The sequence below is a fragment of the Emys orbicularis genome, chromosome 2, assembly GCF_028017835.1.
Source record: "Emys orbicularis isolate rEmyOrb1 chromosome 2, rEmyOrb1.hap1, whole genome shotgun sequence".
NCBI lineage: Eukaryota > Metazoa > Chordata > Testudines > Emydidae > Emys > Emys orbicularis.
In genome coordinates, this window is record NC_088684.1 from 114,225,075 (window position 1) to 114,250,002 (window position 24,928).

Here is a 24,928-nt window from a genome sequence, read left to right on the forward strand (position 1 = left end):
TCAAAGGGGAAGACTGAAGGTTGCATATACAATCTTATTTCTGAGTGCTTGACTTAACCTTAGTAATATTCTTTTAACATGGGTTTCTGTGTGTAATATATATACATATCTCTCTCAAATTCAAGGATTGTCACTCTGAAGCCTAGGACGAAGGTGAAATATGCAAACAGCTACAAGCATGGCTGAGACCTCTTTTTGTTTAGAATATCACAAAGTTCAATCATTTCTAGGATACTCAGTCTGTTATTATCCAATTTTTAAGTTCTCAGCCATTTTGGCTGTACTAATCACACCTGTGCTGCATCCAGCTTCAGCAAGGCATATATCTACACCCTGCTATCAGTCCTAGAGCACTGTGATATCCAAGCCAATTACCATCCTTACTCTACAGCTAATTTGCATGTAACGCTTTCATTAGTTGTATGGAGACTGCACTAATAGTGGATTAACTGGCCAAACTGCCACACCTATGTGACAGCATGGGCTTCCAACTCTCCCCTCGCCCCGAGAAACTTTAAATCCTTGGGAAATATAAATACAGCACAGGAATCTTTACTGAGCCAGGAGAGATTAATTAAACCATCCAAACTTTCCAAATAACTTCGACTAACAGATGGTTTTATAATGTCTTTTGTTATTTTGGCATTTAATATCTTCTCCTCCAGGAAGAAGGTAAGTTGAAGCGAAATGTAAGTCCTGAGATTTTTTTCTTCCCCTCATTTACAATAGAACAGTACAAAAGATGAATGGGGATACATTATCTGCAGATGAGCTGTGTCTCAGATGAAATGTATGACCAAGGTTGTGCTTAATTTGTGAATGTCAGGCAAGGGGTCCTACAGGAATCAAAAAGAAATGGAAATGTGCATTAGAGCTGCCTGTCTACAAACTGACTTGGGAGTGCCAGTGGTCATTTTCTATTTTTAGAGAGCTCCTAAATGGGATGCACAGACAATTCATGTGTCTTGGTGTAATAGCCCAAAAAGCCAGACACTGAGGAGCAATTTGCTTTTACTCTCTAAATATTCAGTCCTATTTCTGCTGCCACATAGTATTTTAGGTTATGAGCTCATCACTTCCCACAAACTAATAGGTTCAAACCTGGTCATTATTACTACTGTTTAGCTCTCTTCATGTGTAGATCTCAAAGCACTTTATAAGGGAATGTAAGTATCAATGCAGGTACATTTTTACAGACAGGGAAACTGAGAATGGGAGAGTTGAAGTCCAATGTCACACAGCAGGTGAAGAGGAGAGCCAGGAAAAGAACTGAGATTTCCTAACTCCCAGCCACGTGCCCTATTCACCAGACCATATTGCCTCCCTCTACTAGGATCAGAGACTGCCAGAAAAAATCCTGGGTGTTGCAGTGGTGGTGGTGATTCAGTAGTAGGTGCTCTCCTTTCCGAAACAGTAATTGTATGAAATTAGCAGGCTCTGTGCTGTTGGAGATGCTGCTCTTTGGATGAGAAGTAAACCGGAGTTCCTGACCTTGCAATTGTTAAAGTTCTCATGCTCCTTTCCACATGAATATGGACGTTAATCCAGCTGTCCTAGCCACATTCCATTTGAGGCAACTATCAAATTTGGATATGATCCTGCAAAGCAACTGCAACTCCTTTAGAGAGTCTAGGATGTGCAGAACCACAGGAGACACTCCACAGCACCCTGGAGGACTGGGCCCTTAATTATTTAAATCACCTTCCACTATGTCAGTTGGAGATGTTATTTTAACGTTCTGCCCAAACCTGTTGTGTGGTGTTGATGAGGACCATTAAACAGTTGCCAAGTTCCACCCCAGAAATGACTGCATTTTCAAGGGGGGTGAACTGTTATCCCATAAAGTGCTTTGGGATTTATAGGGATAAAAGGCCCTAGAGACTATAAGTGAGTGATACCATTTGTTATAATTATGTTAGGCCTCAAAAAGATCATTTGGTAATTGCAACTTATATTACATATATTTACTGACTGGACATATCAAAGAAAGGAATTGATTTGCCTAGAGATATTCTACATTTTGTAGCACAAAGTATTAAAGATTCATGAAGAATTGGGTTGTGAATTTCTCTATTAGATTTCAATGAATTTTACATTATACTATTTTTATCCGAGAAGTAATTTTGGGATGCATCAGCTGAATTCTTCTAAGGATATATAAATGTATTACAGTCTTTAAAAACTTTAAATTAACTTTTATTTTATTGATATGCTTTAATAATTTAAATTCAATTAACTTTTTTTAAAATCTCTCTTTTTCCGATGATCTATTATTCTGCGTAACTCTTCAGTGGCAGATATAGGAAATCCCGAAGACTCAGATCTCACATCTTAGAGATGATAAAGCTCAGCACAATGCTGTTCTGTACAAAACAGTGAACGCTACGCAGTAAAATCCTTCAGCTCAGTTTAAAACCAGCCCAGTCAGGCATAGTACAAGTTCACCAAGTAACAGAAGAGGTGGGAGGGTAGCTCAGTCTTTATGCCCATTCAGTCTGCCTTTACCTCTCTGCTGGAGTTACCAACCAGGTGCTAATTGTGACATTGTATTTTTTGGGGGGGAGGGGAAAAGAAGAGGGGCTGGGGCTATTCATTCCTGAGGTCCTCTGTCCATTTCAAAAATTTAAGTTACCATACAGCAGTTAGATGGTAATCACAAGTTTCAATCCCTATCACACTGAGGCTTGATTTGAACTGGTGTCTTAGCAGTGGAAGATTCTCTATCTCTTTACAACTTCTCTCAGTTAATCAGTCCACCAATAATACCACTTTCTATTGTAAGCCCTATTTTTTTCCTGCTATTTTATGTATTTCTTGATTTCTGTTCCACACTATTAATTTCATTCCCTAAATCAGCTGACAAGGTGTTGTGCACTTTTGCCCTACCTGCAGTACTGCAGTGTACTTATGAAAAACAATCAAGGACACAAGTAATTCTACTGTGTATAGATTTCCTCTTCGTTGGTAGGAAATACTCACTGTCATGTGGTCTACTACAAAATTATGTGTAAAGGCTGTTGGGCTAGTAGTAGTATTATGTACTGAACAATTACACTATTAAATGTTTCATATAATCAGTTTTAAAAGCTGTTTCAGATTTTATTGCTTTGGTTGTTTAGCGATCAAGACCATGGCTATGCGGGCACTTGTTTTCAAAAGGAATTTATCTTAACATGTAAATTACAGTGCTGCTATTAAAAAAAGATTTTCCTAAGAAGTCAGAAATTTAAGGATTATATAGACAACTACTGATATTCTTGTTACTCAAGGGTGTACTCTAAATAGAACAGGGGAAATCACTCCTGTAAAAATCTAGTGGGATAAAACATATCCACACAAACGATCACCTCTTCTTCTTTGATAACAGAATGAAGAGTTACCAGAAAAGATTCTATCAAAATGTTGTCAGATCAATAGTATATTGTTTTGTTGCTTATCAATTAAACTAAAAATAGAAACACTTCAGATCACTGTACATTCATTAATATAATACTACGCTGGGATGAGCATGGGGAAGGTATTAGACAAAAGTAGTTCTCTTGAAAAGTCTTACAGACTGAAATGCATTCGATAAGAATTACAAGACATCTGCTAGGTAGGTCTAATATGATTTCATTTATCAATTTGAAGTCTGAGGGAACTGGATGTCTAAGGGCAATTGGTTACAGAAACTTTCTGATTCAGAGGTTTTCACTTTTGATGTCATTTGTTCAAATCTATCCCAAGGCAGGGCATTGGTAACTGGAAGTCATTACCATCTGATAGCTGTTTAGTATCCTATAAGAAATAAGTTGTGGTCTGATCCCAATTGCGAGTTTACAAGAGTACTGTATGCATCATGATTGACACTAATTGGCAGCCTCATCAGAGAGACTGATTGGGCGCATGGCTGGAGATTAGACTAGCATGTCATGCCAAGAAGCTGCCCCTCCAAGTCAACGTTAAGCAAGGGCACAAACTATATGTCAGAAAAGCCATACTGCAGTCGGGGAAGAGAGCCCCCGTGAGAGGTACCCTGATAGCAAATCTACATTGTGGAACCCAAAATTTTCTTGAATTTTAAAGAAGTTGTCTGCATAAATTATCCCTTTGTTTAAATTGTGACACACTGTTATCCTCATGTAGGAAAATTGCTGCCTAGCTCTTGTCCCACAGTTGTTACAAGAAGAGGGAGTGAGTGCAGATCCTTTCTGAGAGTTAGGAATGTGTCACTTAAAATTATAACAACACTTGGCTCTTACATAGCGATTTCTATTTTTAAAATCCTTTTAAAATATTGCTCTGTTAATGCTCACAACACTCTTGTGAGGCAGGTAAGTGTTATCACCCATTTTACCGAAAGGAAAACAGAGGCATGAAAGTTAAATAACTTGATCAAGGTCACACAAAATAACGTGGTCCCTGGTTCCTACTCCGGTGATCAGGTATTCCTCATTTTTCTTTGGCATGCTTCTAACTCATTGGCAAATCATTTCTAACTTCCTTTCACATAGCTCATACCTTTTCCCTGCCTTTAGATGTTGTTAGACAGTCAGGGCTCTGGAAACCTGGTCTTTTAAAGCAAAAAATCTATATTGTTAAAAGAAGGGGATTGTGTTTTCTTTCTTTCCCTATTCTTGGCCACAGGAGCGGAGGTGGGTGGGAGGGAATGGTTTGGGGGTGTGAGGTTTAAGAAGAGAATGCTGGAGAGTTTAGGGAGAAAATTACAGATGGGCTCAGGGATCAACCCACACCAGCTGAATTTACCAGAACGAGGAAATCCCACTGACTCAGGAAGAAAGCAACACGAAATAGGCCTTTTCTTTTAACAATTGAAAAAAAAGATACCCTTTTGGCTGAAAAGGGCTGGTTATGGTTCACACTTAGGGTGAACAGATGCTAAGTGGAAAATATTGGGAACACCGCAGGGGAGGGTGCCTTTTTAATTGTTACACTCACCCATCCGGGTCTTCGGCGGCAATTCAGCAGAGGGTCCTTCAGTCGCTGACGGTCTTCGGCGGCGGGTTATAAACCTTGCTGCCAAAGATGGAAGTATCCACCACCGAAATACCGCCGAAGACCATCAGCGACTGAAGGACCCGCCGCTGAAGACCTGGACAGGTGAGTGTAAAAAAAAAAAAAAAAAAAAAATCCCGCCCGAAACAAAATATCGGGACATGGGACAAACTCCTCAAAATCGGGACAGTCACGATTTTATCGGGACGTCTGGTCACCCTGTTCACACTGAGGCTTGTCAGTATCCTCTTCCCTTATAAAAAAAATACTACAGTGTTCTTTAGTAATACTTCACATCACTTGACAGTAGAACTAGCAGTATTTGGGGCGATTATTCTAGAATACTTTAGTATTTAATTTTTGTAGATAAGGTTTGGGATCAGTTGAAATGGGTGCTACCAAGTGATGTTATTATTCCCTTGTGATGTTAGGCACCCCCTTTTCTCATAGTATCATAGAGTTTAAGGACAGAAGGGACTGCTAGATCATCTAGTCTGACCTCCTGCACGCAACAGGCCCCCAACACCACAGGTTCACATTTGGTGTTTTTATGGGCTCATTAAATTGGTGGCTCATCGTGTTATTAACTAACACACCCAGGTCTCTCTCCTGTGTCATTTCCAGCTGATAGCAGAAATTCTTGTTGTTAGTCCCTGAGTGCATGACCTTATACTTCGTACTATTAAAATTTTACCCCATTTCTATATTCCAGGCCTCTAGCTCATCCAATTCTTCCTGTATAATATTCTGATCCTCCTCTGTATGGACGATGACTCTCAACTTTTTGTCATCAGCAAATTGAATTAGCGCAGTCCTACTTTTTGTGCCAAGGTCATTAATTAAAATATTAAATACGATCGGTCCCAAGAGTGATCCTTGAAGAATGCCATTAGTAACCTCCCTCCAGCCGAACAGTTCTCCTTTCAGCACAACCCACTGACCTCTCCCCTTTACACGGTTTCCTTACCCTCCTTACAGTTCCTGTATTAATCCCCATTTTACTAATAATTCCCCATGTAGTACCATGCCAATGCTTTATTGAATTTTAGATAGATTTCATTCACTGCATGTCCTCTGTCTAAGAAATCAGTTATTTTATCAAAGGAAGATCTACCTTTGATAATTCCGTGTTGGATTTTATCCCATTTTCATTTACCTCCAGTCTTTAATTATTCTTTCCTTCAAAACTTGTTCTAAAATTTTGCATACTATTGACAAACAGATCTGTAGTTGCCTGGACTACTTTCCCCCCCTTTCTTAAATACAGATAACTATGTTTGCTATTCTCCAGTAATATGGTATCTTGCTACCTGACTTGCAATTTCATGTGCCAGTTCTTTCAGTATTCTGGGTTGGAGATTATCTGGTCCCTCCAGTTTGAGAGCATTAAACTCTTTGAGCTTTGTTTCTATTTTGGATGTGATCATTTCCATTTTCATACACTCATTCCCATTAGCCATCCTACCTTTCCAGGCCTCTATGTTCTACATTCTTCTCCACTGTTGCTGGCCTGGGAGCAGGGGCCCAGCAGCATGCTATTTTGGAAGCAGTAAAAAAGCTTAGGAACCAATCTCAGATCCTACATATTTGATAGACACGATTACACAGCTAAATTTTATATAGAAGAAAAACAGATTTCAAATATAAGCAATTTACATGGCTTTCAAGGCTTCTGAGCTGAAGTGTCCTATAACAAACACTGCAATATGATGTAATTAAGATTTAAACCTGTTTTTTTGTACAATTAGGGAGAAAAGAAAGCACTACTGTCAAAATAATATCAGGAAAAGATACCACTTGGCGTACCTAATCCCCTCCCAAATCAAATCTATTCTGAAAACCTACACTAATCTCCTTGGAGACATTAGCACATTTGCTAAAAACAGAGAGTCCCTTGGAAGTGTAACTTAAAAAATTTAACAGCACATGTCGACTTTACAGTCCACATACATTATGAAACTAGTGACTGCCTTTCCAGAAGAAATAGTCATCAACTTTTTTTTTTCTTGAGTACTACAAACATTACTGACTTACTGGACAATGAGCATAACTGAAATATTTGATACATTATTCCATGACTGAAATATCCATTGAGGCACAAAAAACCAGTTAATCGACTGAAAAGAAACAATAAAAAATCTGTTCTGTATATTAATGTGAGCTAGGAGTCCCTTAAAGGTGAAATCAATATTAATTCCCATTTTTAAAAATGATTCTCTTCTGTGATGAGAGACAATTGCTTCATTCTGGGACCTGGATTCTTGCTTGTTCAGTTTTAACAAGTAGCTCAGTTTCAGCTTCTGGTAAATGTTAAAAAATAACAAAAATAAAACCCCCACAATCTTTACATCACCTCCTTTAAACCAATTAAACATACTTGTAAACACAGACTTGATGGAAGCTTAGAAACTGGAACATCCATTGCTGGGGGAAGGGGAGAACAGATGCCACTATGAAGTCATATGAAGAGAAATATCATTGGATTTAGAATGATGAAGTGCAGCTTGCATGTACCATGGGCCAGATTGTGCAATTAACACCCAGACTTGTGCTAGGAATGGTGTGGAGCTGCACTGCTCTAGAGGGGGAGACAGTCCCTCTTGACATTCCCCAGCACTCAGGAGTGTATACAGTACATCATATCTCAGGTTGATGCAGCTAGTTCTGCAAGGTCCACGTGCCAGGCTGTGCTGGCCTATGTGAAAGGTGGCAGGACTGTGGTCCCATCAATTCTCTACCCCTGTTATAGTGACTTGTGCCCATAGCATGCTACCTCCTGTCTCACCACTGGAGTCCCTTATCTGTGGCAACAGGAACCTCCCACAACAAGCTAGACAACTTCACACCAGCTGAGGATTCCCTTCCACTGGGAAAATCTACAGCAGCCCTTTCAGAGCAGCTATAAAGGTCTCTTTTTACTACTCTGGCAGTGCAAAGGGCTAGTAGCATGGGGCAGAATCTGGCCTCTTGTCTATTTAAATTGCACATGTTTGGTTTTCTGTACAATTTTCTATTTTCCTGTCACCTTATCAGTTTCAATAAAACTGTCCGTGGTGAACTGCCCAGCTATCTCCTTGTGTTTTCACTGTCCATTTAGCTGATTCTCCTGTATATAAATTACAGCAACATTCAGATTGCTCTAATTTATACTGGGGACTGGTCTGACACCAACAAGAACCGCAGGGCCAGGCCTTAAGCCATATTTCCACTGCTCCTCTTGACCTACTCTGAGCACTGAGAACTAGGCACCTGTATTTATTGATTCCTTCGGACTATAAGCATTCAGTGTAAAAATTCCTGCAGGGGACTATGTTCTGCACTACAGGGTGTAGAGACTGTTTCTCCAGGAAGAAGTTCCATGTGTTGTATAATTTGATATTGGATCTACCCTCCCTGAAAGCCCCCACAAGGTTACAGTTAATCCAGGTGAAAGCCTAAGGACTGCTGTTCAGAAGCCTGTGCTTTTGACCAGAGACAAGTTGGTGGAATCCCTGCAACGAAGTCAATATACTGGGATACATCCCGCATTCAATTGACTCACTTTACAAAATATGTGTGGGGATCTTGCATGGAATGACATTAATTTTCTCTATCCCCTTTGCAGTCTACAATTGGGGATTGCTACAAAACAGCAGTGACAATTATGTTGCGGCACACATTTATTTTATTTTATTCTCAGATGCATTTTAGATTACATTAAAAAACCTAAATAGCTTATGCAAATCACCAGGGCCAGCTCTAGGCACCAGCAAAACAAGCTGGTGCTTGGGGTGGCACATTTTTAGGGGCGGCATGGCCGGTGCCAGAATGCCGCCCCTAAAAATGTGCCCCGGCCGCCCTAGCTCACCTCCGCTGCTGCTCGCGCGCCGCTTCTCCCCCTCCCTCCCAGGCTCTCAAACCTGGGAGGGAGGGGGAGATCCCGAGCGGCCGCGGCGCGCGAAACAGCCGTTTCATGCGCCGCTGCTCCCCCTCCCTCCCAGGCCTGAGAGCCTGGGGGGAGGAGGCAGGGCTGGGGATTTGGGGAAGGGGCGGAGTTGAGGCGGGGCCGGGGGTGGGGTAATTAAAAACCCGGGGGGGGGGGTGGCCAAAATTGTTTTTGCTTTGGGCGGCAAAAATCCTAGAGCCGGCCCTGCAAATCACAATGTGCTCCCTCCAGCTCATCAGTGGCATGTAGATTCTTTGGTGGGGGCAACACATTTGGTCTTTATTATTCTTTTCTAAATCCTCCATTTTTTTTTCTTTGGTCTTCCATGTAACCAAAGCTTTACTTGGAAACCTGGTGTTATGTTGTTGCAAAACAGGAGGCTCCTAAGAGTAGCCATGCAAGGCACTGAATTTAGCCGTATGAAGTGGAAATCCATCAACTTCATGAAAAAAATTCGTACAGATACAGACAGACATCATCTTCCTTTCCAAATGCAAACAGATGGACATCATACCAAAAGGACTGAAGGTAAAAAAATCTATTACAATCTACATACCACACAGACTATGCCGAGAGATTGTGCCACACACTCTCAAAGAAACTGCGGAACCACCTGATCAACATCCCATACAGCAAACAGGGAAAGATCAAGAACCCCTACTGTTACTCACACCTTCTTGTCAGGGGGAGGGATAGCTCAGTGGTTTGAGCATTGGCCTGCTAAACCCAGGGTTGTAAATTCAATCCTTGAGGGGGCCACTTAGGGATCTGGGGCAAAAATCAGTACTTGGTCTTGCTAGTGAAGGCAGGGGGCTGGACTCAATGACCTTTCAAGGTCCCTTCCAGTTCTATGAGACAGGTATAGGTATTCACTGTTTGAAATGGGCCATCCTGATTATCACTACAAAAGTTTTTTTTTCTCCTGCTGATAACAGCCCACCTTAATTGATTAGTCTCATTAGAGTTGGTATGGCAACACCCATTTTTTCATGTTCTCTGTGTGTGTGTATATATATATATATATGTCTTCCTACTGCATTTTCCACTGCATGCATCCGATGAAGTGGGTTTTAGCCCACGAAAGCTTATGCCCAAATACATTTGTTAGTCACTAAGGTGCCATGAGTACTCCTTGTTCTTTTCATCAAAATCTAATGGCTAGAGCAGGAGACTGTGATTCAGGACACTTGAGGTTTTTTCCTGACTCTGCTACTAACTCACTGCATCAACTTGGGCAAGTCACTTAATCTCTCTGTGCTTCAGTTTCCCAAATAATGACTTTGCTTTGTAAAAGATTTTGCATCTTCAGATGAAAGGCCCTCTGTAAGTGCAATGTATTATTGTATGATGTTATGTTCTGATGCTGTAATGACACAATATAAATTAATATTTTTAAAAATCAACCATTACCTTTCTAGCCTCTGCATGGTCATGGCCAGTGTCTTGTTCAATTCATCTATCATCCGGCACCCTGAAGGGTGAATAGGTAATGAGCTGGATCCAGAAGGCAGATGCTGGCTGTGGCTGCCATACGGAAGCTGGTGCTGGTGTGCTGCTAATTGGGATGGCAGTACAGAGTGGTGGTGTGGAGCCAAAGGCTGCTGGGAACTCTTCTGCATGGAATAGGATGCAAGAGAGAGGTCTGGCCCCCCTAAAGGCATGCAAATCATGACTTTCTTTGGAGGTAGCGGAGGCGATAGTTTAACTGGCATACAAGGCAGTTTCATAGGACCGCCATGATCTAAAACACAAGAACGAGAGGCACAGACATAAGTTTTGATGGCATTAAAAAGAAGACCACAATATCTACTTAGGTAATCGGGCACAAAGGTTGCCAGTAAAGACAACAGATGAGTCTGCATTGGACTTACCCCTTTCCTGCTGGTGATGGAATATACTGTACCCTATAACACTCTGAATAGTTTTCAGAAGGGAAGTTTTCACGTCGCAACATTTTTGAGCCTCACAGAAACATTTGAGGACTCTCAATAAGAAATGCCTTAAACAGCAATAGTCCATGTAATCACAAGATCTATGTAGTGCTTTTCATCTTCAAAGCACTTTCTACCAGGGACTAACACTGACAACATCCCTGTGAGCTCTGTGTTATTATCCCCCATTTAATGAGTAACCTGAGGTAAAATGACCAGGCGCCCAAAGTCACAGAATGAATCATCACCACCACAGTGGGGATTAAAACTCAGGAATTTCTGGCTCCCATTGCTACAGTCTGACTACTGCACATCACAGCTCACATTTTTGTGGACCTGCAGAACATTTGGTGCAGCAGAATTATGCTAATGAAAAAAAAAAATCATGAATGAGGTATAAGGATAATCCAACAAAAATGAAGGGAAATGGTAGGATTAATTTATTCTTTTATAAAACACCTGGCAAACAAACTTTGTGCTGGATTCCCATGCTGTGGATTTTAACCCATGGGGGAAAAATTACTGTTGACTTCCATGGGAACTGGATAAGGCCTCAGAGGTGCATGTAATGGAGACATCTATAAGCAGATGGAATTTCAATGCATTGGCTACCTGAGCTGGGCAGGGGGAAGGAGATGGGCTGGGTTGCATTATGAAAATTTCTAAAAGGTCAGCGAGCCAACGCAAGGAGCTGGAGATTTGAGAATGAGGAAGGCCATGGAGAAGTAGCCACTTGGGGTTGGGGGATAAGAGAAGATGGGAGTTTACATTATGGACTGATGTTGTTTGAAGTTATAGGGAAGGAGGGAGCTAGAAAGGCCTCCTGAGGTTGGAAGAGGGAGTGACCTCAATGAACCCTTTCAAATCTGGCAAACCTCTGGCATTCGGGTTTTGTAAAGGCGTTCTGGCAGCATAACATATTTAGCCTCTCTGATCTGAGTTCATGCACCTTACTAAAATACAATGAAGAGATAAAAGTGCCAACAGCTTCTTGGGACTTGACAAAGCCCAGCAGATAAGCTGCTGCTGCTGCTGAGGTTTCAAAGGCCATCACATGTTTGTGAGCTGCACCACAGTTTTTAAAAGCACGTCTATAAATTTTCATGTTTGCACTAGCTATCCATAATTTCTGGCCTGGGTATTTATTTGTCAGCAGTGGGGCCAAACCTACTAGCTAGAGTTCAGATGGCTCCCAGGGGCAACACTTCTCCAGAAAGATCAAACTGAAAAAAGGCACTAAGCTAGAAGATGACAGGGACCAAATTCAAGTCTGACATTACTATTTATTATTAGAGTAGCTCTACAATAGCACCTAAAAGTCCCAGTTGAGGTTGGGACCTTATTGTGCTAGGCATTGAACACGCATATTGTAAGAGACAGACCCTGTCCCAACGAATGCACAATCTAAACAGCCAGCCAGGATAGAATCCAAATCTTTTGACTCTCCATCCAGCAGGTCCTATCCACTAGACTATACTCTCTTCACTAAAGTCAATGCCTGTTGCACCCCCTTATGCAGAGCCAAATACGGTCCTTGGATTCGCCAGCAAACATGAAACTCCCCTCTGCCATTCCCTACACTCTTCTAAAGCAGACCGGTTTCCTCGTTTTGCAATTCGAATTTTTATGGGTTTTTTTACCCAAACACAGAACAGACTGAGCTGTCATGTCTCCTATGCACATACATGCACAGTAGCTATGTTTTATCTTTGTACCCTATATACTGTCTTCAAGAAAATTTAAGAGATAATAAAGAGTAAATTGAATAAAACCCTGAGAATAAGGCTCCTCTGCAATGTGTTGTAACAAAACATTTTTATACATTATTTCTCCAGGATACCTTCTAATAAAAGATGAGCCTGAGCTACAAAGCTGGGATCCAGATCTGCACTTCCCTAAACTTCTGCAGTAGCCAGATCTGGGTGTTTGGTTTGGTTCAATCTCTGTTGTACTTCAAGGAACAGCTTTAGTTCACAGAGGTGGTGGTATTCTGGAAGGGAATGCTGTCCTAGTACCAGACCTTCGCTCTGTGTATGAAGTAGAGGAGACATCCGCAATGGAGGGCTCAAAGTGGTACCATCCACCGGAGCTGCTCACTCATGCTCCTGGCTGAAGAAAAGCTGGAAGGGACCATTGAATTTGCAACTTCCTGTGTTTCTGAAGTACTAAAAAAGCTGATTTGCTGTTGGGAGCCAGTGGAATTTGTGAGGTTGACTGAGGCACAAAATAGATAGAAATGCTTCAATTTTTAAAAAAAGCATTAAAATGAAAAGGATATTTTTCTTTTTAAATGAGAATATGCCCCTCCTAGGTTTGCAGCCCCAAAACTGTTGCTTTGGGGGACTGTAGCTTGGGGTAGCGTATGAGAACTAGAACGTGAAATTCACTAGTTTATTTTCATTGGTCAGCGAAAGGCAAAAAAGCATAAAGAGTGAGTGAGATTTGTAAAATCAGTCTAAATTGTCTAAAATATTATTCATAACACAGGTAAGGACATTTGTTTAAACATATGGGGCTAGAGTACATTAGCATATCTTCATTGACTTCAGAAATGGAGGGATGCTAATTTACACCAGCTAAGGATTTGGCCCATGATTTTTCACCTCGTGTCCACACAGCTTTGAAAGATAGTCATGAAAATCTACTAGCACAGAAACAAAACTTACTTGTCTGCCCTTTACCATAATAACTTTTGTCTATCAATGAAAATTACTCAAAAGGAGAATTAGTACAACAGAAAGGAGCATTAGAGCCGTTCACTTGGTGACAATGGGCATTGTCCTGAAAATGTGACTAAGCTGTCAGTTCAGTGGCGGTTCTGAACGAGTAAGGTTCTCAGAAGATGGTCCAAACTTATGAGCAAATTTCCCCTCTCCAATCAAACCAGTGGAAACTTCATGGTCTGCAGTGGATCTCATCTAGTGTAAATGAGAGGAAAATTTGACCCATGTGTGTAAGAGGTTATAATTGATATATTAGATTGGGACAATCATATTCTATAGTTTTTTTTAACTCCACTGTTTTTTTCCCCATGAGGCATATGGACAGCACATGGGGAGACGTACAGCCCCTAGAAGGGAATATCCATCATATGTATACAAGACTAGGTGAATAACAAGCAGGGAAGGGGAAAGAATGAACAAAAAAAACAAAAAAATCAATGCTATAAGTCCTCCCAGTGGAATGTTACTGCAGTTTTAAATCTTTGCACAAAGCACTGAAATGACAGGATAGTAGCAAAGAGGCCTGGAGATTAATCTTTTCTGGCTGAGGACCCTTGTATCCACTATTATGTATAATGGGGCTAGTTCTGAAAGATGCTGAACAAGCTCAACTTCCCCTGGCACTAATGGGAGTTGAGGTTGTTCAGCATTTTGCTTGATCAGGTCCTAGTTCTGCTGGATTTAATGCAAATAATGCAAGAAAATTAAACCTTATCACTGTTTATGACAATATACTATAATTATATACAAATATATAACTAGAAGATAACATTTGCTACACCAGACTAGGGCACTGATCCATGAGGAAGGCAGCCCTTTCCTCTTCTCCACAATGTACCTGGCCAAGTGACCATCCTGTACATGGGAGGAAAACTTCCTTCTGACTCCTATGGTGACCAGTTGATGCCCCAAATCACGAGTTTTTATTATCCTTGTTGAAGTACATACAACTACAAATGTAACTACTTGTTATAAGTATCCATTTCCCTTTTAAATTCTATTCCAGGGGCTAACTGTGACCTATTGTAGTAGTGAATTCTATAGTCTGTAAAAGTCTGCATGTATTTAGGAGGCAGTGTTGCCCAGTGGGCAGGACCCTGAAATGGGATTCAGGAAATCTGAGTTATATTCCTGGCACTGTCATTAATTCACTGTATGAATTTGGGCAAATCAGGCTACGTCTTCACTACCCACCTGAATCGGTGGGTAGAACTCGATCTCTCGGGGATCGAATTATCGCGTCTCGTCGGGACGCAACAATCGATCCCCTAATCCACGCTTGTACTCCACCAGCGCAGGTAGGAGTAAGCGCCGTCGACGGGGGAGCCGCGGCGGTCGATTTGCTGCCGTCCTCACAACGGGGTAAGTCAGCTCAGATACGTCGAATTCAGCTACGCTATTCGCGTAGCTGAATTTGCGTATCTTAAATCGATCCCCCCCCCAGTGAAGACGTAGCCTCATTTGACTTCTCTATCCCTAATTCCCAGATCCTAAGGCTATGACTACACTTACAGAGGTGTGTAGAATACATATAGTGCATACAACCCTAGCATGGGTATACATAGCAGTCAGGACTGGCTCTAGGTTTTTTGCCACCCCAAGCAAAAAAATTTTTGGCTGTCCCCCACCCCAGCCCTGGGCTCTCTCTCCCCCGCCCCCACCCGCATCCCCTGCTGCCCCAGCCCTGGGCTCTCTCCCCCCCCCCCCACCCGCATCCCCTGCCGCCCCAGCCCTGGGCTCTTTCTACCCCCAACCCCACCCGCACCCCCTGCCGCCCCAGCTCTGGGCTTTTCCTCTCACCCCACCCCACCCACACCCCCTGCCGCCCCAGCCCTGGGTTCCCCCCCAGTAGTGCTGACTCCACCCGCTCCCCCCTTGCCTCCAGCTGGTCCGGCACTGGAAGAGTCGGGGTAAGCAGCGGGGCTCCCGGGCCGCGCCTCAGCCCAGGGTCCCTCCTGCCAGGGCTCCTGCCTCCAGGACTGGCCGGGACCTGGGAGGGCAGAGCTGGCGGAATGAGGGGCAGAGCTGGTAGGGGGCTGAGGAGCCGGGGCAGGGTAGCCCCAGAGGGAGCGGAGCCCTGGAGAGCGGGATGCGGGCCCCGCACAGCAGCGCCCCGCCCTCTATGGCCCCGCTGCTGCTGCTTCTGGCCGCCCTGCTGCAGTCCCTGGGCGGCTCGGGCCGCTTCGCTCAGCCCCAGCTGTGGCGCTGGGGGGCGGCTGCCCTGCGGCACCTGGAGGCAGCTACGTGTGTCCCGCGGGGTGGCCCCCAGTCCCAGTGTCCCCCGTTCAGAGTCTGCCCGGTCCAGCTACAAGGTGAGGGCGCTGTTCCCCCGCGGCGCGAACCGCAGTGGCCCCAGGGCGCCCCCGTGCACGACGCGCTGCTGCTGCTAGGGCCGGCTCTAGGCTTTTGCCGCCCAAAGCGCAAAAAAAAAAAAAAAAAAGATGGGCGGAATGCCGCCCCTGAAAATGTGCCGCCCCAAGCAGGTGCTTGGTTTGCTGGTGCCTAGAGCCGGCCCTGATAGCAGTGTAGACAGTGAGGTGCTGCTTAGATGAGTAAAGAACCTTAGGGTAGAGAGAGTAGAGTAGAGAGCCATTCTGCATGGCTCTCTACTCACCCAAGCAGTGCCTTCCACATCTACGCTGCTACTTTTAACAATGTAGTGTCCCACTGCCGCCCTGCTGCCTTGAACTCTTTCCCCACCGCAGGGAAAGGCTCTGGCTGCTCCCTTCAGTGTGGGAAGGCTCCAGCAATGGGGAGCTGCTGGAGCTTTTCCCCACTATCCCCCTCCCACCAGAGCCTTTCCCTGCTGCATGTAGCTACTCACCTCAATGTGGACACAGCCTTCGTACTGTACATGCCACTGCCAGTGTAGACAAGGCCTAAGAGGAACTGATCCAAAAGCCTATTGAAAATAATGGCAGTCTTTCCACTGACTTCAGTGGGCTTTGATCAGGTCCATAATGAAGGGTCAAATTCTGTTCTCAGATACGTGCATGCTGTGTTGGACATGGAGCTGCTATGTCATAATTTTATGAATGCTGTATGTAAGCTAGTTATTGAGATAGACTGTATAACCATATTAGTTAGTGGAATGCTTATTATAGATCTATACTGCTTTAATTCCATGGGGACTGTCACCAAGACAACAAAGGTCTTGGACTATTTGTAGGAAGCTTAAACCCACGTGGAAAATGGATAGACACCAGGTAAGCAAGATACGTGTATAATCTGTTTACCATTTTAAGATTTTTTTCTCTGAAGTCCTTTGGTTGAAAATAAACAACACTCAGCTTTAAGAAGGCTGGCTGATCTCTGGATGCCACTGAGACATAGCTCCCAAGGACCAGAATTGCAGGTACTGAGGCTAAAGTGGGCTTGCTGAGGCAATCACATTTAGTTCCAGGGGATGGCAAACCAAAGCCTGGCCTAAGAGTGGGAGAAGCATGTGATTCCACCTAACAAGAGGTGACAACTCAAGGCCTGTGGAGAGGGAGTACACTCAAAAAGCCGCAGAGGGGTCAGAGATGCAGTTAGCCCAATAATTGTGAGACAAGTATTGCCTACTGACTGCAGTGGGCATAGCACATGCGCATCTTAGGGCAATTTTGGCTCCCACATCTTTTGCTGTTCTTCTGCACAGTGTGTACAGCAGAGATAGGGGAAGGACTTGGGAGCGCACGCAGAGGGTGTGCACGCCCTGAATGCCACAAAGCCCAGCTTTGCAGGGACTCTCTGCATAGTCTCACAGCAGGCATTAAGGGCAGGGCCAGGCATGCTGCTGTTACCTTGATCAATTGGCTATTGCTCTCCAGATAGCAGGAGCCATAGGACCTGTGGAAGCAATTACAATCCCAGGGTCCAGCCCACTGCCATTCTGCAGACTGGGAGAAATGATCCATTCACTCTGCTCCTGTGCTGCTGTATCCTCCACAAGAGCGCAGCCTGGGTACTCAGAGTGTGCACTGGGGAGAGAATTTACCTCAAACTGAATAAGCCATGTGCATACTGGTGCAGAAAGCAGGAGGAGGTATGACAGAGCAGAGGGCTCACGCCTACTGCAATGGGCTCATCTACAGAGGAGCCGCTCCAGACATGAGCATCGGCCTGCTAAACCAAGGGTTGTGAGTTCAATCCTTGAGGGGGCCATTTAGGGATCTGGGGCAAAAATCTGTCTGGGGATTGGTTCTGCTTTGAGCAGGGGGATGGACTAGATGACCTCCTGAGGTCCCTTCCAACCCTGATATTCTATGATTCTATGTAAATGCTGGATTAGAACATATTGCAGGCTGTGGACATTAGCTGACAGGTAAATTTGTAGTTCTAAATAGTTTTTTAATGTTGTAACCAGCAACCAACTATGTTTCAAGAGGCCTTACATCCATTGTTCTGGAATTCCATCCTGGCAGGTCCACATTATCAGTAGTTATTTTTATGGGCTTACAACACTTCCTTCCCTGTTAAATGTTCACTTCTAACCATGGCTAGTTGCTCTATATTTGAATTATCGCTGTTATTCAGCCAGCCGATAGTTTGAATCTTACTGTATATAGGCATAACTAGATTGTGTGTTCTTAGAACTAAAAACGGGACAAACTTTCATTCCCGGCACTGAGAGGAGGAACAACTGACAAGATGCTAAAAGGATTTTTAAAAGCTCTAATGTGATTGTTGAATTAAAGGGCCAGACTCTGTTCAAAGTTACACCAAATGTAAAACTGAAGTAATCTCACTGACTCTGGATTTACACAGGTGTAACAGTTATGCCCCAAATGTTTTCCTCACAGATTTTTTAGAGAATTTCATAGATAACTGGCAGTTCATTCCTTTGATCTGAATGTGGCTGGGTTAATCCCAGAAAAGCTCAAGTTTGGTACTGAGAAGTAATGGATTAACGGACAATGAGACGAAGGGGCACTGTGATACTGGGAGTGTTGCTTTTCAAAGAAGATATAAAACCAATGTCCTGGCCTCTTCTGGTCATTCAAGATCTCCTGGCAATTAATCCCAAGGCCCCAGACAAATTCAGTCTCAGATGGTTATTTAAATCCCCCCCCCAATTTCAACCAGATATGGTATTTTGCAATTCTTGCCCAAAATGGTTGTGTAACGCTGCTGTACACTGCTGTCTTCCACCCCAGAGATATCTGCCTTTTAGGGTGGGTGAAGATGAGTCTTGTGTAAAGTTGGTATATCAGAGCGTTAGGACTCTGGTGGATGAAAGGGGCTTTATAAATGAAGGATGGCTTATTATTAATGATCATTATTTAACAATTGGCAGAAGGATCATTGTAAAATAATTGGCCAGTGAGGAATGCTGAGTGGTGAAATTGTATTGAAACAATAACAAGACATGTTCTCTTCCTAGGGCTGACTGCTTTGTACTATGTAGAGATGGATCTTGATGATTACAGGGCAAATGCTGCTTTTTCCTGCTCAGGTTATGAGCATGCAAGACAGAGAACGGGCAACAGAAAGGCTGCTCAGGGGATTCCAACACCCTTCACATACTGTAGAGAAGTTCTCTCTGGCTGCTCCTTCCATAAAAGCGAGATGGATGGTTTTGGGGTGGATGGGGCAGGAACATGGGTCTGTGAACTACAAAGATGTCAAGCCCCCTACCAGTAAAAGACTCCAGAGGAGGCAGTCTCACTCCCAGCCTGCTCTGGTTTCTCTTCGATTCAGGTTCTTATATCCTCCTCATCTCCACAGTACCCGAGAGCCTACCAGAACAGCACTAAGCTATGTGATTAGAAATTGCCACATGTGATTCTCTTTCTCCCTTTTCACTCCCACAGTAAAATGGAGGGTTTCTTTCTTTTTCCAATTTTAATTGCATTTATTTTTGTTTACTTTATACCTGCTCTGCTATGAGTTTGACCTTGCCCCTCAGTAACAAATAGTCTTGCACTTGAACAGAAAGCGGTGATGTGTGAGATGGATCCTAGATCCTGTTGGAGGGGAGGATTCTGTCTCCCAAGTCCTGCCTGATCTGCACAAGGTCCCTTGTACATACCCCTTTAGTCATTCTTCATGCAGGTGATGAGGATTTGGCCCAGAGTTTCCTGACAAGAAGATGGTCTGATTTTTAAGTCACTGAACCGTCACACTATTTGAGGTATTTATCTGGGTTTTTTTCTCTGCTGACCAGGCCTGTGGAGATTTTGTAATTATATATTCTCAGGTATTCTTGTATTTGATTTAATAAACAAACAAGATAAAAGATCAGAAGCATTTCTGCAAGCTCCACATCAGCACTATACCTGAAATGAAACTCATTCCAAGACCACGTTTCCTCTCATATCCTTCTTGAACAGATCGACCAGACCATTAACTACTGTCACTCTCTATTAGTCATGCTTGGTGTGTCTTAATTTGTCCTTCACTCGCCTCACAAAATCCTCAATAGAAAAACAGACACTGAAAGTGCAATGAAAACCTGAAAAATCTTCATTTGGAGCGCCAGAAGTCTGACTTTACTAATTCTCTCACACACAAACTAAGGATGTCTCTGGAGTAATAAGTAAAAGAATAGGGTTAATTTAGCTTTCTCGTGGTAGGGGTTATTCATTAAGACACTGCTCATTTTCAGGGATTATGCAAGTCTACTATAATCTAAAAGGGTAGCATATGGCATATAGAAATATATGTCCCTAGACCCTCCCAGTAAGAAAAAGTCAAACCTATTGGTCTGAGATGTTAATGTTTATAAGGGTATATATGGGTGAAGCTGTCAGCTCTACCAAGAGGCAACTACCAGCTAGGGCCTTGTGACTAATTCTGAAATTGTACCCCCTCTCCCACAGAGACGTGTGTGTGTGTGTGTGTGTGTGTGTGTGTGTGTGTGTGTGAATCTTGTCTATGTGTGAGAGTGTATGTCATCATGTCTACATGCAAGTGAGTGTGTGTCTGAGTGGGAGAGAACGAGCTGAGCAATCACCCTAATTAGGCAACCATCTGTCTTTAAAGACCATTCCAAAGTAGCCCCAGAAGTACAGAGTACAATTCTGCTTCACCTTTATTGGAAGGTCATCTCTGTTAAACAACTGACACATGCTGATCCCTTGAGTGGTTACTTAAGACAGATTTCACTCTATATAAAAATGTGATTTACAAAATACACAGAAGCAGACATCAATCTCCATCCATCGTTTGTTTTTTCATCTAACTTAAAGAGCAGGGTAGTCTCTCTCTCCCCCCTCATGTTTCTGTACAATGCACAGTTAGCAGAAGATGTTTTCCTTTATGTTAGTTTCTTAATTGCGTCTTCATTTGTGAGCAATAACTCATGGGGTAAACTGAATTACAAGAATGGATTGGAAACAAATTCAGAGCTGGTGCAAGCAGCTGTAGCCCCAAATGAAGTAATGGTGCCTGCTTTTGCCCCTTTGGTTTGCAGTTTTAGGCAAAAAATAAATCAATTTAGAGTTGATTGTGGCAGGCGGCAAAAGTGAAGAAATCCCATATAAATTTCAAATAAAAGCGAACAAAAGTAAATAAAGCACAAATCAGTTGGCCCTCTAGATATAACGCTATGTAGAAACAGGTGAGAAAAGCAATATATGCTCTTTCGTAAAGATTCTTTTATTTTATAATAGTCAAAATAAAACAAAATGATCCGGCAAAAAAATAGTAACACATAGCATTGTATAAACAGGACGCGATCATCCTCACCACACCACTCTGAGGCAGGGAAGTATTAATATCAGAGGGGTAGCTGAGGGGAAAAGACTGCAACCTGCCCAAGTTACCTAGGGAGTTACTATCAGAACTGGTTTAAAACCCAGGAGTTCATAGCCTCCTAACCTGTGCTGCTCTCTCTGAAAGCAACGGGAATTGTGCACACACACATCTCAAAAAGTACAGACATGTATTTTAGGAATATTTAAATGTTTCATGGTCCTTGTGTGTGTGCGCCTGTAATATTTCTCTACAGCAGTGGTCTGATGGTAGTCCAGGGAGGGTTGACTGGTCACATACAGCTGACTGTTCCTCCTTGCTTCTAATAGCTTTTACAGATAATGGGCTCTTAATTGCAAAGAAGAGCCTCGATGCATGTAGAAGCAGCTGGAAACCAGGCAGGGGAGACTGCATACTCTGCCTCCATTGCAGTCTCTAACACATCAGGAAGGAAAACTGGAGCATCCTTCAGGGACTGGAGCAGGAACAGAGCAATTGGGGAATTGGAGTTGTCAATCACCACTAGCATCCACCAATGGGAAACCATGGAGAAGGGGACTGGGTAGCCAGCAATCATGAGCAAGGAACCAGAGGGCTGAGTAATTGGGAAAGAAGGGGACTGAGCTTGAGAAGTTTATGGAGGGGGTGGTATGATGAGACTGCCTCTAAGGCACGTAGCTGAGTTGCGACTGCCAGCAGCAAATATCTCCAACGGCTGGTGATAGGACAGTGGATGGGGAGGGCTCCGAGTTACTACAGAGAATTCTTTCCCAGGTGTCCAGCTGGTGGATCTTGCCCACATGCTCAGGGTCTAACTGAATGCTATATTTGGAGTCGGGTCAGATTGGCAGAGACCCTGGAGGTTTTTCACCTTCCTCTGAAGCATGGGGCATGAGTCACTTGCAGGTTTAAACTAGTGTAAATGGTGGATTCTCTGTAACATGAAGTCTTTAAATCATGATTTGAGGACTTCAGTAACTTAGCCAAAGGCTATGGGTCTATTACAGGAGTGGGTGAGTGAGGTTCTGTGGCCTGCAATGTGCAGAAGGTGAGATTAAATGATCATGACGGTCCCTTCTGGCCTTAGAGTCTACAGACGCTCCCCGACTTACGCAAGCATTCCGTTCTGGAACGCCTTGCGTAACTCAAATTTTGCGTAAGTCGGAAACGTATACCCGACCATTACGCAAAAACCAACCAACCAAACAAAAAAACTATTTCTAGCTTATGGAACTTTTTCTGTAAGTCCGGATTTGCGTAAGTCGGGTTTGCGTAACTCGGGGGGTGTCTGTATGAGTCTAAGAGAAGCATGTGCAGAGGAATGGAGGGAAAAAGTGGGGAGAACAGCACTTATGGAAGCTGGAGGAGATGTAACAAAGAGCAAAGGGAGAGAATCTGATTAATTTACCCCCGAAAAAAGAACAAAGGGCTTATCTTATGAAACATGATTCAAGATACGAAAGTACTTTCCTATCATAATTTTTCTATCCAAGTCACTGCTGCATTTGCTAAGGTGAGGTTGCATGCTGGTGATCAAGGTCATGATTAGGAGGCTGGGAGGAGTGGCAGTCTGTGTGACTGTGGATGAGACGGAGGTATCCATCTCTATTAAGATGTCATCCACCTATGAAATAGCTTGAGAGCCCCTGCCCTGCTGTATCAGTACAGCCATGACACACACACAATATCGATACACATGCAAACATCTACACAGCAGCTTTAGCAAAGAAAGACATTGAGACTCTCAGTACAGGAGTGGACTGTTCCTTTAAGGGAAGTAGTGGTGCAGAGCATTCAGGAACACCTACTTACCAGTTAAGTGGTTGGCAATCCTGGCAATGGGTTTAGGAGGCAGGGCAGGGGGCTGTTTGAGGAGGGACAGCTGTTTCACTGGGGTGTCCTCATGGTCTCCAGGGAAAGCAGCAGATTTTTTGGGGGGAAGTAGCAGGACTGGTTTAGCTGAAGGATCTTGGGACAGGAGGACTCCAGACTCACTGGATCTGGGGCTCTCTTCAGACACTGGAGGACACAACCACATCATAGACGCAACAACGTTACAAGCAGAGTGACAGCAGGTACAGTAATAGTAAGAGAAGAAAAACAGCACAGAGATGCAGATTAAAAACATAACTAATAGATTGTGCTCAAACATCGTAAAACACAAAGAGAGAGAGAGAGAAAGAAAGAGAGACATACATACACCCCCCTACACACACCCCCCCCTACACACACCCCTACACCACAGGCCAATTTCAGCACTGGGTCGTTCTCCATTAAAACCAATGGAGCATCTCTCACTGACACCAGAGTTGAATTTAGTACCACACACCTTTAACACAATCAAGAGCCTTGAAATGTCAAACCCCAGACGGGTAACAATACACAATCAATAAACAAGTAGCTAGTCGACAGGTTTATGTGTCCACACAATGGCATCCTGCCCATCTCTCTGGCAGGGTCCATTATATTTTCAAAAGACCACACAGTTGTGCAGGATCACGGATATGCAGTTATACCAATTACACATGCCTTTTCATTCTTCCTCTTTGGAGCAATGTGCAATAGTTGCCACACAGCTGGTGAAAGGCACATTTTGTGCCACATGCCTCAAAAATGCTTTCTGAAGTCTGCTGTAGAACTGAGCGGTACAGCTGAAAAGCAACACCAGAGTCAATCATCTTGGTTCTTAAGAATGTCATTTTCTTATATAGCAGTTTCTTCTCTGAAGCTATGCCTTTTACAGCGGGGCTGAATTTCGCCCATTACTATTTGAATGGTATTGTGGTTTCCATCCAATTCCCTCTCTCTCTCAAAATAACAGACATGGAAATTGTTATGTTGTTGCTGTTGTACAGTATAATTGAACGGCTTTTTCTTCAACAGGTGCAAGGCCTAACTGATCCACATCTCGGCAGCCCAGGTATGAAGGCTGTGACCCCTTTCTAGTCAAACTGTGATTTGAGAGGCATTCCACTGAAGCCAAAGGCGTTACTTCTGATTCAATCAGATGCAGCTCAAGTGGACTGTTGTTTCTCACCAGAGACACCCCATTTAACTTTCTCAAGGACAACAACAGCAGAAGTTGAACACTAAAGCCGGTGCTCTTCAACAGGAGGTTTTGGCTGGCCATCCTGAAGCTGTGAAAGGGGTCGCTACCAGTGGCCTCTTTAGAATGGTGAGGTTTTAGATTCCCAAAGTCAGAACTTCTTTACACAAGGTTCTCTATTTGAGCTGGTGAATGGATGGGTCTAGGCATCTGCACCAGGGACAGGTGGATCAAGTCAGATAAAATAAGAAGTTAAATTAACTTTGGTTCAAGACTTAAACCGAACCTTTCTGATGTTAATACAAATAATAATATGGTTGCTTCCCTTCAACCCCCCATATTTTCATGCCTGTGCCTCTCCAGGATCAGCAGCACATGTGCTGAAATACTACGAGAAAAAGAGTTCAGACAGTTTGCTTAAGTACCTAGATTTTTGGAGGTTGCGCCTCATCTAAACAGAAACTCCAAATCTTTTAAGAGATGCCCAAAGCTAATTCGAACATTGTCACTCCCTCATCCACAACTAGGTCTCACATTCCTTATGTCAAGATAGCTCTTTTGTCACTCAGTGACCCAATGGGTCTGAGTAGACTTTTCTGACCTATCAATTTACCCTAAAATCTGAAATCAC

General features: G+C 43.4%; 1 protein-coding gene across 1 annotated transcript in view; it reads right to left on the reverse strand.

Moving 5' to 3' along the window:
• PHACTR1 (phosphatase and actin regulator 1) overlaps nt 1–24,928 on the reverse strand; it is a 169,490-nt gene that overhangs the window by 61,342 nt on the left and 83,220 nt on the right. Inside the window, exons 4-5 of the mRNA XM_065398332.1 lie at nt 23,064–23,270; nt 10,331–10,661 (exon numbers count right to left, since the gene is read on the reverse strand). Of these exons, the coding sequence (XP_065254404.1) occupies nt 10,331–10,661; nt 23,064–23,270 (538 nt within the window). The remainder of the gene's footprint in view (nt 1–10,330; nt 10,662–23,063; nt 23,271–24,928) is intronic.